This window comes from Phalacrocorax carbo, chromosome 2 (genome assembly GCF_963921805.1).
Source record: "Phalacrocorax carbo chromosome 2, bPhaCar2.1, whole genome shotgun sequence".
NCBI lineage: Eukaryota > Metazoa > Chordata > Aves > Suliformes > Phalacrocoracidae > Phalacrocorax > Phalacrocorax carbo.
This window is the reverse complement of record NC_087514.1, coordinates 66,695,603-66,710,400: the sequence shown is the minus strand read 5'-3', so window position 1 is coordinate 66,710,400 and position 14,798 is coordinate 66,695,603. Positions and strand designations below refer to the sequence as shown.

The 14,798-nt window shown below is 44.8% G+C and overlaps 2 protein-coding genes across 2 annotated transcripts; one reads left to right on the top strand and one right to left on the bottom strand.

Annotated features, from left to right (window-relative positions):
* Nucleotides 1-726: 726 nt before the first annotated feature.
* Nucleotides 727-5,920, bottom strand: SEC61B (SEC61 translocon subunit beta). The gene is made up of 4 exons (XM_064443154.1): nucleotides 5,778-5,920; nucleotides 5,588-5,685; nucleotides 5,100-5,201; nucleotides 727-1,060 (listed from the first exon to the last, which is right to left on the bottom strand). Exons 1-4 carry the CDS (start codon nucleotides 5,778-5,780, stop codon nucleotides 973-975), a joined length of 291 nt encoding a protein of 96 aa, XP_064299224.1. The 5' UTR covers nucleotides 5,781-5,920; the 3' UTR covers nucleotides 727-972.
* A 163-nt stretch (nucleotides 5,921-6,083) lies between these two features.
* Nucleotides 6,084-8,284, top strand: ALG2 (ALG2 alpha-1,3/1,6-mannosyltransferase). Its single transcript, XM_064443153.1, has 2 exons — nucleotides 6,084-6,536; nucleotides 6,961-8,284. The coding sequence occupies exons 1-2, from the start codon at nucleotides 6,147-6,149 to the stop codon at nucleotides 7,861-7,863; spliced, it is 1,293 nt and encodes a 430-aa protein (XP_064299223.1). The 5' UTR covers nucleotides 6,084-6,146; the 3' UTR covers nucleotides 7,864-8,284.
* The last annotated feature ends 6,514 nt before the right edge of the window (nucleotides 8,285-14,798 follow it).

The window sequence follows — 14,798 nt, the reverse complement described above, 5'->3', positions numbered from 1 at the left end:
GCACTGAGAAACAACTGAAACAGTAATGTACCAATACGTATATACCTTTAAAAAGAGAAGGAAGAGCTGCCTGACTGTTCAAAAGGAAAATAAAGAACACCACCCAGAAGGAAACTGGAGTGATTATCTGAAGAGCCACTTAGCTGTATCTCAGGTTGTTTCCATGTCTTGTCATTTAAAAAGCAGCCATTGCTTTTCCAGTCCTCCCATTCCATTTTCTTCCCTAAAACTCTTTCAAAGACTCTGGGCCTGCAGAAGAAACATGTCTTTGACAGCAATGCAATTATTCTTTTCAAAATCAGTTAGATACCAGCTCATGTTGTTCTTCAAGTGCAGTTTGAAAAACAAGCATACTTATATACTCTAATGTATAATGAACACTGAGTAAACTTTAACTTGCATTTAGGAAATAAATGAAATAAATCCAGCTGTTTTTCTGGAGCTAACAGAAGAACATGACCAGCTCAGCTCAGGTAGCGTACCTCAATTTTATTTCATCAAACACATTTGATACCTTCGTATGTTTGTGTGCCTGATTTTGCCTCTCCCATTCACAAAAAAAAAGGTGTTCTGGCATAAAATTATACAGCAATTTACAGTACAGAAGAATCTGGTTTGAACTGTCAAATGGCATTTACTCAGAAATATGGTTATATATGAAAACCACAAGCATAATGTTTTAGTTGTGGCATGTTGGAATAGGAGGAAGAAATACAGTTAAAGCTGTTTCTATTTCCATATACAACTTTTATTGCAATACTTGTATTCTAAGGGTACAGATACAAATATAAAAAGACTCATGACAGACTTTAAACCTGCCCAAATAGCAAACTGAGGAATTAATTCTGTATTAGAGCCAAAGCTGACAGGACTTCACCAGGTGATAGGAAGCTGCCCCAGTCTCCCTCCAAGAGCAACCAGGATCCACCATATTTTTGGTCCAAGATGTATGCTTTAGGTTGGCAGCTGAGTCTATGAACGAGTGTATTTACCCCAGATGTGCAGCATAAACACAGAAGCAATAAAAAGAAGACTCATGACCAAAACTGGAACAGGCCCACTAAAAATAAAGAAAAAAAAATGCATTAACATTTAAAAAAAAGTCTGCTTTGTCCAAAGGCCAGTCATTATCAGTCAAGGAAACTCATCAGTTTCATAAGCAACTGTGTGAGAAAACTCTTATTCCTCCCCATAAAAATACCTTAAAGTACACAGAAATTACATAGCCACCTTTTATAAAAAACTGCTGCTGCCCCAGTGTTTTTAAAGGTAGTTTTACATGCCCTAAATGTTACATAACTATAAAGTACAATATAATAACCAAAAAAAACCCTACTTATTTAAAAAGTAAATAGTGATTCATTATTACTCATCATTATGAAAACAATCTCCGGAAAATTAGAATCTGTATTTACTACTCAGATAGCCATCTGAGCAGAGATTCAGTCAGATACAAAAACCAACAGAGTCCTCTAGCGGCTAATAAAATTTTGGCATAAAATTCACATTAGCTGTTTTTTTCAGAGGTTTTATTTCGTTTGAAAACAATGGCAGCAGTGGGTGAGAGATGGGGACTTCTGTTTTCTTGAAAAAGATACACAGAATGTCTAAGTTAACACCATCAATAAATCACTACCTAAAATGTATAAATTAACAAATTTCTTAACTTTTTTCTTTCACACTTTTATACATTGTTTAGAAATTGTATAGGGATGTTTTTAAAAAACAGTTTAATCTTAGGGTGCATGTCGAGAGACCAAATCAGCTGTTTCATGCTGTTCTGAGACACAACAATTACATGCCCTATTACACAATCACACACAACACTGCTTCATACCACTCACTTCATACAATCTCATTTCTGATTTTCAACCTGCTATTGGGAGAAACACCATGAATTCTGTTATCCAGCCTAGATTACCCTCCAGGTTACTGTGTATAAGCAGGTAAACGTTACTTAAATACAAAGTAAAAAAGAAACTGAAAATGGATTGAAACAATTCACTAACACGTTTTTCTATGAGATCATAGTCCATGTACTTTAAATGTCCATAAATATAATCTTACATTGAGCGTTAAAACTCAATTATTATCTATTAATCATACTCAGTCTTATTTGGGTATGGAGAACACAGAAAGAAAAGGATTTAGCAAATAAACCAATGACAAAACGTGCAAAATAAAAAACGTCCGCACACTCAGCAACCACAGAAGCAACCCGTATCAAGGGACATCTTTCACTAAGCAACAGAATGTACTTCTCAGTCCCCAGTGTTTTATACATAATTGACGTTTATGTCCTACATAATATAAATCGTAACAAAACCAGGTGCACAACGTCCCTACACCGTATCAGAATTACTTTATAATTCATTTGAGCCTTTAGTAGTAGTATTATGCAAGCTACTCTCTGCCGAAGGCACGCAGGGATAGAGCAGCACGACTAACCAGAACAGACCAACATGGAAATAAACAGGGGTGATTATTTGTGTGTTTGGTCTTCTTTTTTTTTTTTTTTAAATGCAGGTGACATTGATCCCCCCTACAGAATAATCAGCTTTCCAATACTGACATGTATATCTCATTTCCTCCAGTCCCAAAGACAACCTGCTGAAACCCTGCAGTTCTTCTCCATACACCTGAATCTTCTCAGCCCGCCACGCAGCTTAAACAGATTCAGGCACCTCTAACGATTTGGTACCATGCATTCTCAGAATGCCTTTCCTACGGCTGCTTATTATACCACAAGCCCAATTTGATTCTCTGTTATGGCTCCACAGAAAACACTGCCTATAGCTCTTTAAGCAAGAAAGCTCAAGACAAGATACAGGCACCAAATGCAACAGGAAGAGCAACATGTTTGGGTTTAGTCTTCTCTTCAAAGCATGCTATGCTTGATCTGAGTTTTAAAGAGAAAAATATCATATCCCACTCTCAGCCAGAAGCCCCACACCTCCCTTTTGCTAATACTGTTTTTAAAGACATATTTTGTAGCATTCTGTACTACAGATAAATGTACTTTCTTGAGGTTAGTCAAACTTGCTTATTCAACACATCTATTATTTCTGATGTTGAGTACAGATACTAAATACCTGAAGCAGCAGTATAATTATGCACAATATAAAACTTTTGATCTAGAGCAGAATTCTCCTGATCATAGCTAGCACAAAGTTACCTGCTGACAGGTGTTTTAATATACTTCTTCACAGTAATTTTAAGAGCTCATAACTTCAACAACATGTCAAAACACAAAAAAAACCCAGCACCAGGCTAAGCTTTCACACAGTAGTTATTACAATCATTTTTAAAAGCAACTTCAACTGAAGCACTTTACTGAGGCAACCACAACCCTTCTATAACCCATTTTCATTTTTAAGCCTACTGAATAGGACAGAGATCATAACAATTGGTTGCTATGGAAAAAAACACATAGGAAAATACATAGAATGCTGTAAGCAAGACAGTTGCTCCCAAGCCATGGTTCAGAAAATTTTGTATCTAGGCAGCATGTAGGCGATTTGCAAAACCAAATCATTTTACAGATTTGTTTCTTCCATTAAAAGCCTGACCATACAGCTAGCTGTCATAGTTGGCAATAAAACCACTCCCAGTGTTCCAAAACCTTAAAATTTGGGAACCACTGTGTTGCAACATAAATAGAAGGGGGAAAATATATCTATTGACCTGCTTGTTTGAAGATTAGAACAACTGTGTGGCCATTCAACATCAAAAGTGAAACTAAAGGATTCACAAGAAAACTTAATGAAATTGGTAAAGCTGCTTTGACAGCTCATATCACAAGTTCATTGGAAAAAAAAATCTACATAATGGTAGACACTTCTGTTTTTTCAGTTTTGTTTTATTCATTTTCTTAAATTGAGCTTTAGTAGACCAGACAACACAGAAAACAGTTGCTTGCCTATCTGCATAGATTTGCTCTAGAACACTACTACACTACTGTTGCTCACTGTCTTTTTCTTTTCTTTGCTTTGTCCCCTCTCTGGATTCAGAATGGAGAAAGCAAGACCTGCAGTAGCAGAACACCACTACTTTGATGGTTTGCTGTATAGTTTTGATCTTTTGAAGTGTCAAGCACATATGACTACACATTAGACAACTTCACAGAAAGGACTACTTATGGAACAATCACCAGCCCTTCTCCAAATATCCTGTTTGTGCAGCCAGAAGCAGCCCTCTTGAAGGGCTCCAAAATAAATACTAACAAATTATAGAAAAAAAGAAGCAACAGGGACATCCCTGAGTGCCTTCAGTCTCTTCAAACTAGTAAGAGCAAGAGGCCATGAAGCAGAAGTCTACAAGAAGCACAAACTCCACTCAGGCTACAACTCTGCACACACCCATCAGCTGAAATACACCTGCCACCTTTGCTACCCAAGTATTAGGCTGCAAAGCTTGTTTGGGAAACTGATCTAAATAACTCACACTGGCCAAAAAGGAAAAACTTAGTCTCTCTTTACAGCTTATGGGACACTACCACCAGATATTTGACCATAACCTTAGAATACTCACCTTGTAAAAACAGGGATATACAAGGTATCAGAATGCTATTTGCTTTACAAGCTTAGCTAAAATAATTTATTCTCAGCTTTTTAATAAAACCACCTGAGATTCTGCAAGCATGTGACTTATCAGTTATATTATGTTTTCAAGGGGGGGAAGGGGGTGTGTGTGAGTCACAGGATCACAACATACCTATTAATAAAGAAAAGGCAAAAGTTTTAATTAAAAGAGAACAAAAACATGCAGGTAGATGCCTAAATTCACTGTGACAAGTAACCCTTTCCAACTTCAAAGGGATTGCTTGCAGTCCTCAAAGACCACTTAAGGGAAGTCTAGGCAATTACAAAATACAACTTGTACCTACCTTTTTAAAGCCAGTATAACTTTAAAAACTACCTCTCCAGGTCTACAGATCAAATACAAATCTTTTGCCCCAAATCTATCTAAGCAGCCATCAACTGAGCATGTTTTCCCATGTAAACCAGAACACTGATCTCTCAATTCAAAGACTGATCAGATCACATAAGCAGATGAAATATAGAGCCCCCAGGCCTACCAGCACCCATATATCGACTTACACTTTGAGCCCTGGAGAGTCCTCAGTGTAGAACCGCCACATCCCACCAGTACCCGTGGAAGTGGCACGGCCTGCACTTCTTGTCCCACAGCTGGCATTCTTCCTTTAGGGGATAACAGAATGAAAGAAAGATCAAAACACACTCGCAGTCTGCCAGCTTCCAGCACTAGGCACCCCAAGTGACCCTGCAGAAGCAAGACACGTGCACCAGCCTATATGGCAAGGTGAGCCAAAGGCCAGCAGCTTGTGCCGCCGGGCGAGCGAAAGGCACGACGGCTGGCGCAGCACCGCCTGGGGCTGCAGCCACGAGCAGCCCGGCCCGACGAGCTGGGCCCACCGGAGCCCTGCCCACACACCCCAGGGAAGCCCACAGCCCGGCCCGTCGCCGCCGCCCCTCTGCCCGCCACTGGGGCTGCCCAGCCACAGAGCGCAAAGGCCAGTGGCGGGGCAGAGGGCTGCCCCTACGCCGAAGTCGCCGCGGGCACCTACCTCTGCCTCACTGTGGATCCTGCCGCGCGGGGAGCCACGGCCTTGCTGGGGGAGCGGCCGGCGGAGCCGACACCGGTGGCGCTAGGGCTGGGCCCGGGCTGCGGAGAGAAGAGAGAAGCGGGAGGGGGTGAGAGGCGGCCGGGAGTGGAGGGGGCGCCTGGGCCACCCCTTGCCGCGGGCAGAGCCTCACCATGGCGAGAGCAGCGCTGGCTCAGGGTCCGCAGGGCCTGGCACTCGCTCCCCTCCGGCCGCTCCGGCCACGTCCCCGACTGCAGCAGGCCCCGCCCCGCGCCGCGCCGCCAGGCTGCCCGCAGTGATGCCTGAGAGCCGCCAGACCCTTTTCCCTCCCGCCTTCCCTCAGCGGCCGCTCTCCGAGCGGGCGACTCCAGTCGCGCCCGTCCCCTCACCGGCGGCCGGCCTGCCGCGGCGGCCCAGCCGGTTCGGCGGCGGGGCCATACGCCAGGCAGTGCCCGGGGCCGCCCGGCGGGTGGGGCAGGCGGGAAGGCCCGGGAGGAAGGCTGACGTGTCCTAGGGAACGGGGGGCGGCTCCGTGCTGCGCATGTGTGCCGCCGCTCGGTGGGTGCACGGTGGGCGGCCTGCCGTTCCCGCCGTGGCAGCCATGGCGGCGGCGGCGGCGGACGGGGAGGGCCCGTCCGTGCTGTTCCTGCACCCGGACCTGGGGCTGGGTGGTGCGGAGCGGCTGGTGGTGGACGCGGCGCTGGCGCTGCAGGCGCGGGGCTGCCGGGTGCAGATCTGGACGGCGCACTACGACGCGGAGCGCTGCTTCGCGGAGACGCGCGGGCTGTCGGTGCGGCGGGCCGGCGGGTGGCTGCCGCGCAGCCTGTGGGGCCGCGGGCACGCCTGCTGCGCCGCCCTGCGCATGGCCTTCCTGGCGCTCTACATCCTGTTGCTCAGCGACGAGCGGGCGGACGTCTTCGTCTGCGACCAGGTGCGGGGCGGCCGGGCTGCTGCGGCGGGGCGCGGGGTGCCGGCGGGCTGCGGGGCAGCGGCGGGGAGAGGAGAGGAGGCGAGGCCGCAGCCGCTTGGGCTCCTCTCGGTGGGTGGCCTTGGCAGGAGGGGGCGTCGCGCTGCTAGGTGGGGCCTGGGCCGGGAAGGGGGCTTGGCAGAGAAGGTGTCTGGGTGACCTCGCAGGCCGAGGTGAGGGAGGAACCCAGAGGTGTAGCAAGAGGTCCTGGAGGAGGGAATGTAGCTTGTGGAGGGAAGAGGGAGAAGGCACTTGGCTTGCAGAGGATTGGCTCTTAGACTCTTAGCCTAGACTCCTAGCACTGGCTTTGAAATGACATGTACGTGCCAGCAGCGCTAAAACAAATAATGAATGTCTCCTCTTGTCTTGTCTCCCCTGGTTGGACTAGGTGTCTGCTTGTATTCCTGTACTTAGACTGGCCAGAACCCGTAAGAAGGTTTTGTTTTACTGTCACTTTCCTGATCAGCTTCTGACCAAGAGAGAGTCTCTCCTAAAGCGCATCTACAGATTACCGCTCGACTGGCTGGAAGAGTACACGACTGGCATGGCAGACTGTATTGTCGTGAACAGCAAGTTCACCGCCAGTGTGTTCAAAGACACGTTTAAGTCCTTATCTCACATAGACCCGGGCGTCCTCTACCCATCACTCAATATCAGTAGCTTTGAAACCATAGTTCCAGCGGACATAGCTGACCTCATACCCAAAAAGAAAAAGTTCTTGTTTCTTTCCATTAATAGATATGAGAGAAAAAAGAACCTGGCGCTGGCTCTCGAAGCTTTGCATGAGCTTCGAGGAAGACTGGATTCTCATGGCTGGAATGAAGTTCACCTGGTTATGGGAGGTGGATATGATAAGCGAGTTCTGGAGAATGTGGAGCATTACGAAGAGCTGAGGAGACTTGCAGCTAAGCTGAACGTTAATGACCATGTCACTTTTCTGAGATCATTCTCAGATGAACAGAAGATCTCTCTTCTGAGTAACTCTGTATGTGTGCTTTATACGCCAAGCAACGAACACTTTGGCATTGTTCCTCTGGAGGCAATGTATATGAGATGTCCGGTTGTAGCGGTTAATTCAGGCGGTCCTTTAGAGTCAATCTTGCATAATGTTACAGGATTTCTGTGTGATCCTCTACCAACACAATTCTCTGAGGCCATGGAAAAAATTGTGAGAGATCCTCTCTTAAAGGATACAATGGGAGCAGCTGGGAGAGCCAGAGTTATGGAAAAATTTTCCTCAGAAATATTCACAGAACAGCTGTATCAATATATATGCAGATTAACACAATAAAATTATCTTCCCATAGTATATTTTACAGCTTTGTATCTCTCATTTGTATAGTGGACCAGTATTAATTGTGACTGTGATGAAGAACCCTGGACATCTGAATTTCTTTCCTACGCTTCTTGTGCTGCCTTATGTTGTTCAGTACAAAGAATGAGCAAAACATGTCCCACTGTCTCCTTAGAAGGTTAAAATTTTCACGTGGTAGGCTGGTCTGCCATTGTAGGTGTTCTTTTGAGTACTGTGCCTTGGAAAATTGCATAGTTAAATGGCAGTAACTTACTAGGAAATTATTGCACATTTATTTGGAATAATGTACAGCATGGCTGATTCAATTTACAAAATGTGTATTTGTACAGATAAGAATTGCAGCTTTATTTTAAATGTTCATCAGTAATTTTTAAGTAAAAGAGCTATCTCAGCTGAAGTGTGGAGAGAGTTATACAGTCTGACCAACTGCGTGTTTGAAAAAATCACACCGAATGGCGTGGTTCAAAATGATTGACCTTTTACTGTACTCCTCTCCTTAAATTGCATCATGTAGTCACACTGGGTGTCATAAACAAGTGTACAGGTGTGTGAGCAGGAGGAAGCTGAGACTAGAGTAATAAGACCAAGGACACAGGACTACCTCGGGCAAAAATGTTAGTACTGAATACTATGTCATTGCAGATACCTGCAGTGCTTAAGGATGTAATACTACTTTGAGAGTTTCCGGTTTGTAGAGACTTGGATGATGTCTCCTTTATTTAACGTTTCATTCTGAATGACAGCACACTTGAAAAAGTAATCTGGAACAGGCAATAAAAAAAGATTTTATTTTGCCCATTTTAGTGGTAACTTTAGGTATAATTTCTCTGAATAGTTTAGCTGGGGGATACTTTTCTCCTAATGCAGTGACTGCACGTGTGACAGTAATTTGACTTTTTCTGGGTGTAATACCTGATTTTGGTCAAGGAGTATCTGATTTTTTTTACCTACTTCTCTTTTTAGCCCATCTTTATTGGTGGTTCTGTTTGGTTTCCAGTAACACAGGACCCATACAGTTGAATTTTAAGTCTGAAAATAGATTGAGTAACTACAATTTCCTCATTCTTTGAAATCCAGTCTTATCTACAAAATACAATGTTGTAGTCCAAATTCTGCAATTTGTATTTAAGATAAAGTTTCAGGCATTTTCACTTTTAGTACTTTACAACAGATACCAGTCTCTCTGTTGCTTAGGACTGCAACCTAGGTCTCAGTATGAGGCTTTTATTTAAAGTAAAACAAACAAAAATCCACAAACAAAGCCTGTCCTTGTCTTTAATCGGGAAGCTGGGATGCACTAATGGTTAGTCATTGTGGATTGGGAGTGGGTGGTCTCACAGGCCCCATTTCCAACATGCTGTTCACATCAGAAGAAATGGCAAGCCTGAATATCACCTCTCTTTCCTGTTCCAGCATTTGTGCTCCTTCCCCACCACGTAAAAGTTTTGCTAAATCTTTGTGCAGTGGTTTCAGAATGGGTGTAGCAATGAGTGACTGAAGGGCCTGGAGAGAGCAAGTGTGAAGATAATCTGTGGTCATTGATGTTAGCACCTTCAAGATATATTTGGCCTGTGTTTTAAGCTCCAGTTAGAAGGTGCAAGACGGTTGGAGAAGATTCCTGTGGCTGGTTAGTTTATGTTACATTCTCCCCTCCAGACTGCATTGGGGATAACCTGGAGCCTAAGGTACGTGCCAGTGCACATTTGCCAGCATAGCTGTGGGGGGGGCAGCTCTGTTTATGCTCTAACCTTGGCCTCCAGCCCTTTCCTGAGCTGTGTTGATGGCAGGCGTGTGTGTAGGCCTGTGCCCTGCAGCTCCTGCTCACTGTGTTTCATGAATTGCACTTGGACTTGACCTGCCGTCTCACGTTTACCAGGTGATCACTGGACTGTCAACAGAATCTGTTACTGTCACCAGGCTGCTCTGCTTGGGTGCTCTGCCCTGGTCAGTGAGATCACTGTCCCACTGTCATATGGTCTCCCTGAGGTTCTGACTGTCATCCCTTGCAGAACAGCCCCAGTCTTGGTGTTTCCTAACAGGTGGCTTTGGTCATCTCAGGCCCTGAGCTGACTGTCATGGAGCCCATCAGCTGCAGGTTAACCTCAGAATCCTGCAGGAAGCTGTGGTCAGCATGGAGAGGCATGACACAGCCTTTCAGGCTGCTCCAGCATCTCTTGCTCCCCAACTGCTAGAACCATTCAGTAGGGACTTGGACATTGGTATCAGGATTTCTTAGTCAGATGTGGCTAACCTTTATAGCCTATCCAGGGGATGTATATCCCAAGGAATATTAGATGCTCAGTAATAATAATCTCCCAGCTCTCAGGGCAACCCAAGAGTGGGTTCGGACCATATGGAAGACAATGGCCCTATGCTCCAAAACCTGATGATTTGGAGCCAATCTAGGGGGACCGCAACTGTGCAGCAGCTAAGGCTGTCTTGCTGGAGCTCCAGTAAGGGAATTAGTGGGCCACTAACTATGCAATTCAATTCAAGGTGTTTATTGTGGAAACTGACTGTGAAGGGCAAGCCCTGTTGCCCTTTTAAGTCTAGGGCTGACTGAGGCCCTCAAAAATTAGTTGTCTAGGACTGGCCTACCCCAGAGCCTGGGCAGCCTGCCAGACAGGCCCTTCACTGGGGAAGCAGCTGGCTCTGCCAGGAAGATCATATGCAGACCTCCGCCGTGTTTTGCTCCATCTTCCTTTACTATCCCCGGAGGAAGAGCCAGTGGACATAGGCACCATCTACCTCACCCCTCATCCCAAGAATGAGAGGAGAAAAGGGGATTGCTTTTACTGCGGTAGAAATGGCAACCATGTTGTCAGTTGCACCAACAAACTGCCTGCTCTGACAGTCACTTGGTTCAGGTACATGTCAGGTAGCTGGTGTGGCAGGCAGACTTTTGGGTCAAAAATAAAAGTTAGTGACAAATGGACAGTTAACGAAGTGGAGAGAGAGAGAAGCCTGGCAGACGAGGTGGGGAGAGAAGCAACTCATCCCTCAATTGTATTCCAGCTTCTGGTGGCAGGTTCTTCTGCTACCTTAAGAATGTGTTACCACTCCTCAGAGGCAGCTTTGATTTCCTGGTGCTGCTTGTTCCAGACATCATAATTCCTCTCAGTGCGGGTGAGCTGCCTAGAGAAATAGACATAGGGTCCTGGGTCCTGCTTCGGGCCAGCTTCAGGGAGAGTATGGGCCCTATGGCACAGAAGCATCTGCTTCCGCAATGAAATGCCAGCCATGGCCTGGGCAGGACTGTGAGGCAGGGTGTGGTGAATGCCTGTTTTGGTTCCTCAGAAGCTGCGTGAGCTTCTTATGCCCATAGAAAGTGAAGCCCCTTCCAAGTAGGTGCTGCTGTAGAAGCCATCATACTGGAAAACCCTGTTACAAGTCATCAAAAGAAGTTGGCAGATTCTAAGAAACTCTGCAGTCCCTGCATGCTAGAGGGGAAGGAGTGGAAAACCACTTGCTGAACCAGATACAGACACTGAGCAGATCTTGCGATACCATTTGGTCTCTTCTACACTCTGACCACCTCCCATCGTTTTGTAAGTGATGTCCTGCACAGCCTGCTTGATAACTATGTAGTAGCATTCTTGTCATCTTCGTGTTCTCTGATGCTCAGCAGGCATCATGCCAGGGAGGTGCTTAGTCACTTGCACAGTAGTGGCTCCATGTCAAACCCCAGAGATTTGCTCTTTTCAACAGCACAGGGTGGAGTTCCTGGGGTATCTGGTGGACACCAACTGCTGGCATGTGGATCCAAGGTAGGCTGAAGCTATCTTAAGTTGGCAGGCTCCTTCTATGAAGGGTCAGGAACCCCCATAGTTCTTTTTGACAAAAAATATGGGGCACTGGCAATGGACGTAGAGGGACAGATCAACCCACATACCAGATTGTCCTTGAAATGGTCCTTGAGGGCTGCTGTGTTGGAGCATGACAGTCTAGATGCTCCCAAAAGGCATTAAAGGAGTTGGTGGGCAGGGGGTGTCACTCTGGGTGCAAGGGAGGTTAGAGAAGCCTACAGGGCTGTGATCTGCCTTTGCATACTGATCACAGTTCCCTGCAGTGCTTGGGGTCAAAACAGAAACTGCAGGGTGGCCATGGGGTAAAGTCTTATGACACCTAGGTGCAGGGAGGCTATGGGGGCAAGGCCTGGCTTAGTCTGAAGGCCAGGCTCTATGGTACTCAGCTCAGAGCTTGAGAAGGCCTGAGATAACTACCAGGGCGCAGCAAGAACAAGGCTTTTCCACAGCAGAGAACAAGCCAGGAGCCAAGGATGGCCACAACAAAGGCTGGGCAATGGTCTTAATGATCAATGAGAAGGTGCAGTCCCACAGCTCTTGAATTGGGCAACTGGAGAAGGGGTGGTGTCAAAAGGAAGTCCTATCAACAGTTCAGTGATCATCAGGCAGAAACAAGGTAACATGTCAGGTCCAGGTTCAAACCAGGAAAGCGAAACAACTCAAGGGCAGGACTAGAAAGAGGTGCAGCTACAACACAGCTCACACAGAAACTGAAGGCCATGGCCTGAGCGTAAATGGAGCCCCTGCACCCATCAGCAGTGGGTGTGGGTGGGGGCCCCAGGTGGGGCTGGTCAGGGCTGGTAAAGCCTCTTGGTTTAATGATTGCTGGACTGTTGAGAGACCCTCGCACAGCCACCAAGCTGCTTGTGTACAGCAGAGCTGTGGCAGTCACTGCCCCGTGTGCTGGGATAACCCCCAGCTCCTGACTTATGTGCCCTTGTGGAGCACCCTCACTCTTGCAGCTCCCTGACAGCTGAGGGAATTCTTGAGCTGGTTGTGGTTTCTTTGTGTTCTTCAGGTGGATTTCTCCTCCATCACTTTTTCTACTTCCCTTTTGAAATTCATCGAAATCTTTATATTCATAACACCCAACTATGAGGACTTCCACAGTTTAACTCCCCATTGCATGAAGACCACCTTCTTCAGACTGTTTTGAATCTACCTCCTGCTTGCTTCATTTTAACCCTCCTAATTTTTCCTTTAGGAGCCGGTGAACAACTAAACCCTATCCATCTTCTCCACACCATTCATAACTGCAGTATAGTTGCAGAAGCCTCCCTCTTTGCAATCAATTCTCACTTCCCCTTGCTGGAGGGGTACTGTATGCTGCCTCCCCCAGAGCCCACCTCCTTGGCATGGGATAAGGCACGAGATATAAAGATGATCAGGTTTTTTCTTGTTTAATTAATCTTCACTAGGTTACCTCTTGAGAGGGAAGGCACAGATCAACTCCTCTTTGGCTCTTTGTGGTTTAGGTTCAGTAATCCTCAGTAACCCTGAGTGGATTGATTGCAGCTTGAAGAATAACATTATGTCTGTATAAATTGCCTTGGTCTGAAGGAGGATGCAACAAGAAGAAAATTGTTGCGAGGAAGAATTCATGTCCTATCTTCTCCTTCCAAATTTGCACATCCTTCTACCTTTGGTTAGAACCCAAATATATAAAAAGAAGCCAAACACAGGGGTATTTTAAGCATAGCTGGAAAAATAAAGGCAGAGTACCTACAGGGATACTAGCTGTGAAAAAAAGGAAGGCAAGAAGAGAGGTGATTAGGCTTTAGAGCTTCTTCACTTACCAATACTGTGGACTGGAAAGTGGAAACCCAAAATCTTCCTTCTTCAATTTAGCTTTAACACCTACAGTAAATCAGATAAATCACAAACAAATTATTTAATACGTGTAATATTTATACACTCTTTTTCAGATTATAAAAAGAAATTGGAATAGCAGCAATTTCAGGATTAAACCAACCTGCTAATGTTGCTTTTTTCCTCTCTCTCTCTCCACCTTCTTCATTACTATTTTTTACAATTTTACACAATATAAAAAATTTATAGATTTTAACATTTACGTGGAGTCTATAAAACCCTCATGCCACATTATCATATTGCTAAACTTTATTCCTTTTTATTATGGCTTTATTATTCTCTCTCATGGATGAAATGGCTGGTATTTTATTTTGAATTGTAATTTATTATACAGTTAATATCACAGGGGTATTTTTAATGAAACAATAACTGTAGAATACTGAAAAAATATAGTATTATGAAAGGGGTGTATTCAATAGCATGAATGTTAACACAAATGGTAGACAAGGAAATAGACATTTTAGTTATAGTTACCTTTATCTGCTTTTATGATGAAAGTAGAACATGTGACCCAAAAAGAAATAAATCAGAGGTTAGTCTCTATTGATTTATGGATATGCAGTTCTTCAGTGCTGGTTATTTTATGCCCAAGATTAACTGAGTTGCTTCCAGATTTTTGCACTGTTAGTCATATGGGAAGACCAACAAGTTTGACCTCATGAACTCTGAGACAAATCTATTAACCTTATGGTATGTTTATGACTCCAATTCCTGTGCACTGAAAAAGAAGAAAAATGTAACAATTGAGAAAATGAAAACAGAAATCATTTGGAGTTGTTTTACATGGAGAAAGGGAGCAAGAGTTGCTAAGTTTTAAAAACCTTACATAAGATAATCAATCAATGGGAAGTTAGGCTTCAAACCACCTACATTACAACTACAGGCACATACCATCTTTTAATTTAATGAACTTCCCCCCTCACAATTAAACACAGAACTCCAGCACAGTATAGCAAGATTTTTAAAAGACAAAAAATTAAGAAGCCCTCTTCAGTTATTCCCAGGCAGAAGTGGAAAAAAAAAAGGGGGGGCATAATCTTATGTCTCTAAATATTTCCAAGTGTGTAAAACAAATCGTAGAAGCATTGCACCTTGTCTGATTTACTCTTTTTTAATCTTGATCCTGGCCTAGGATTAGCCCTGTAATCAAACCTACAGCTGAACAAGGTGCTATGTGTAGTAACAAACATTAAACCTTGTAATGATTGATTGCAGGAAGAGATCCTGAGCATCACC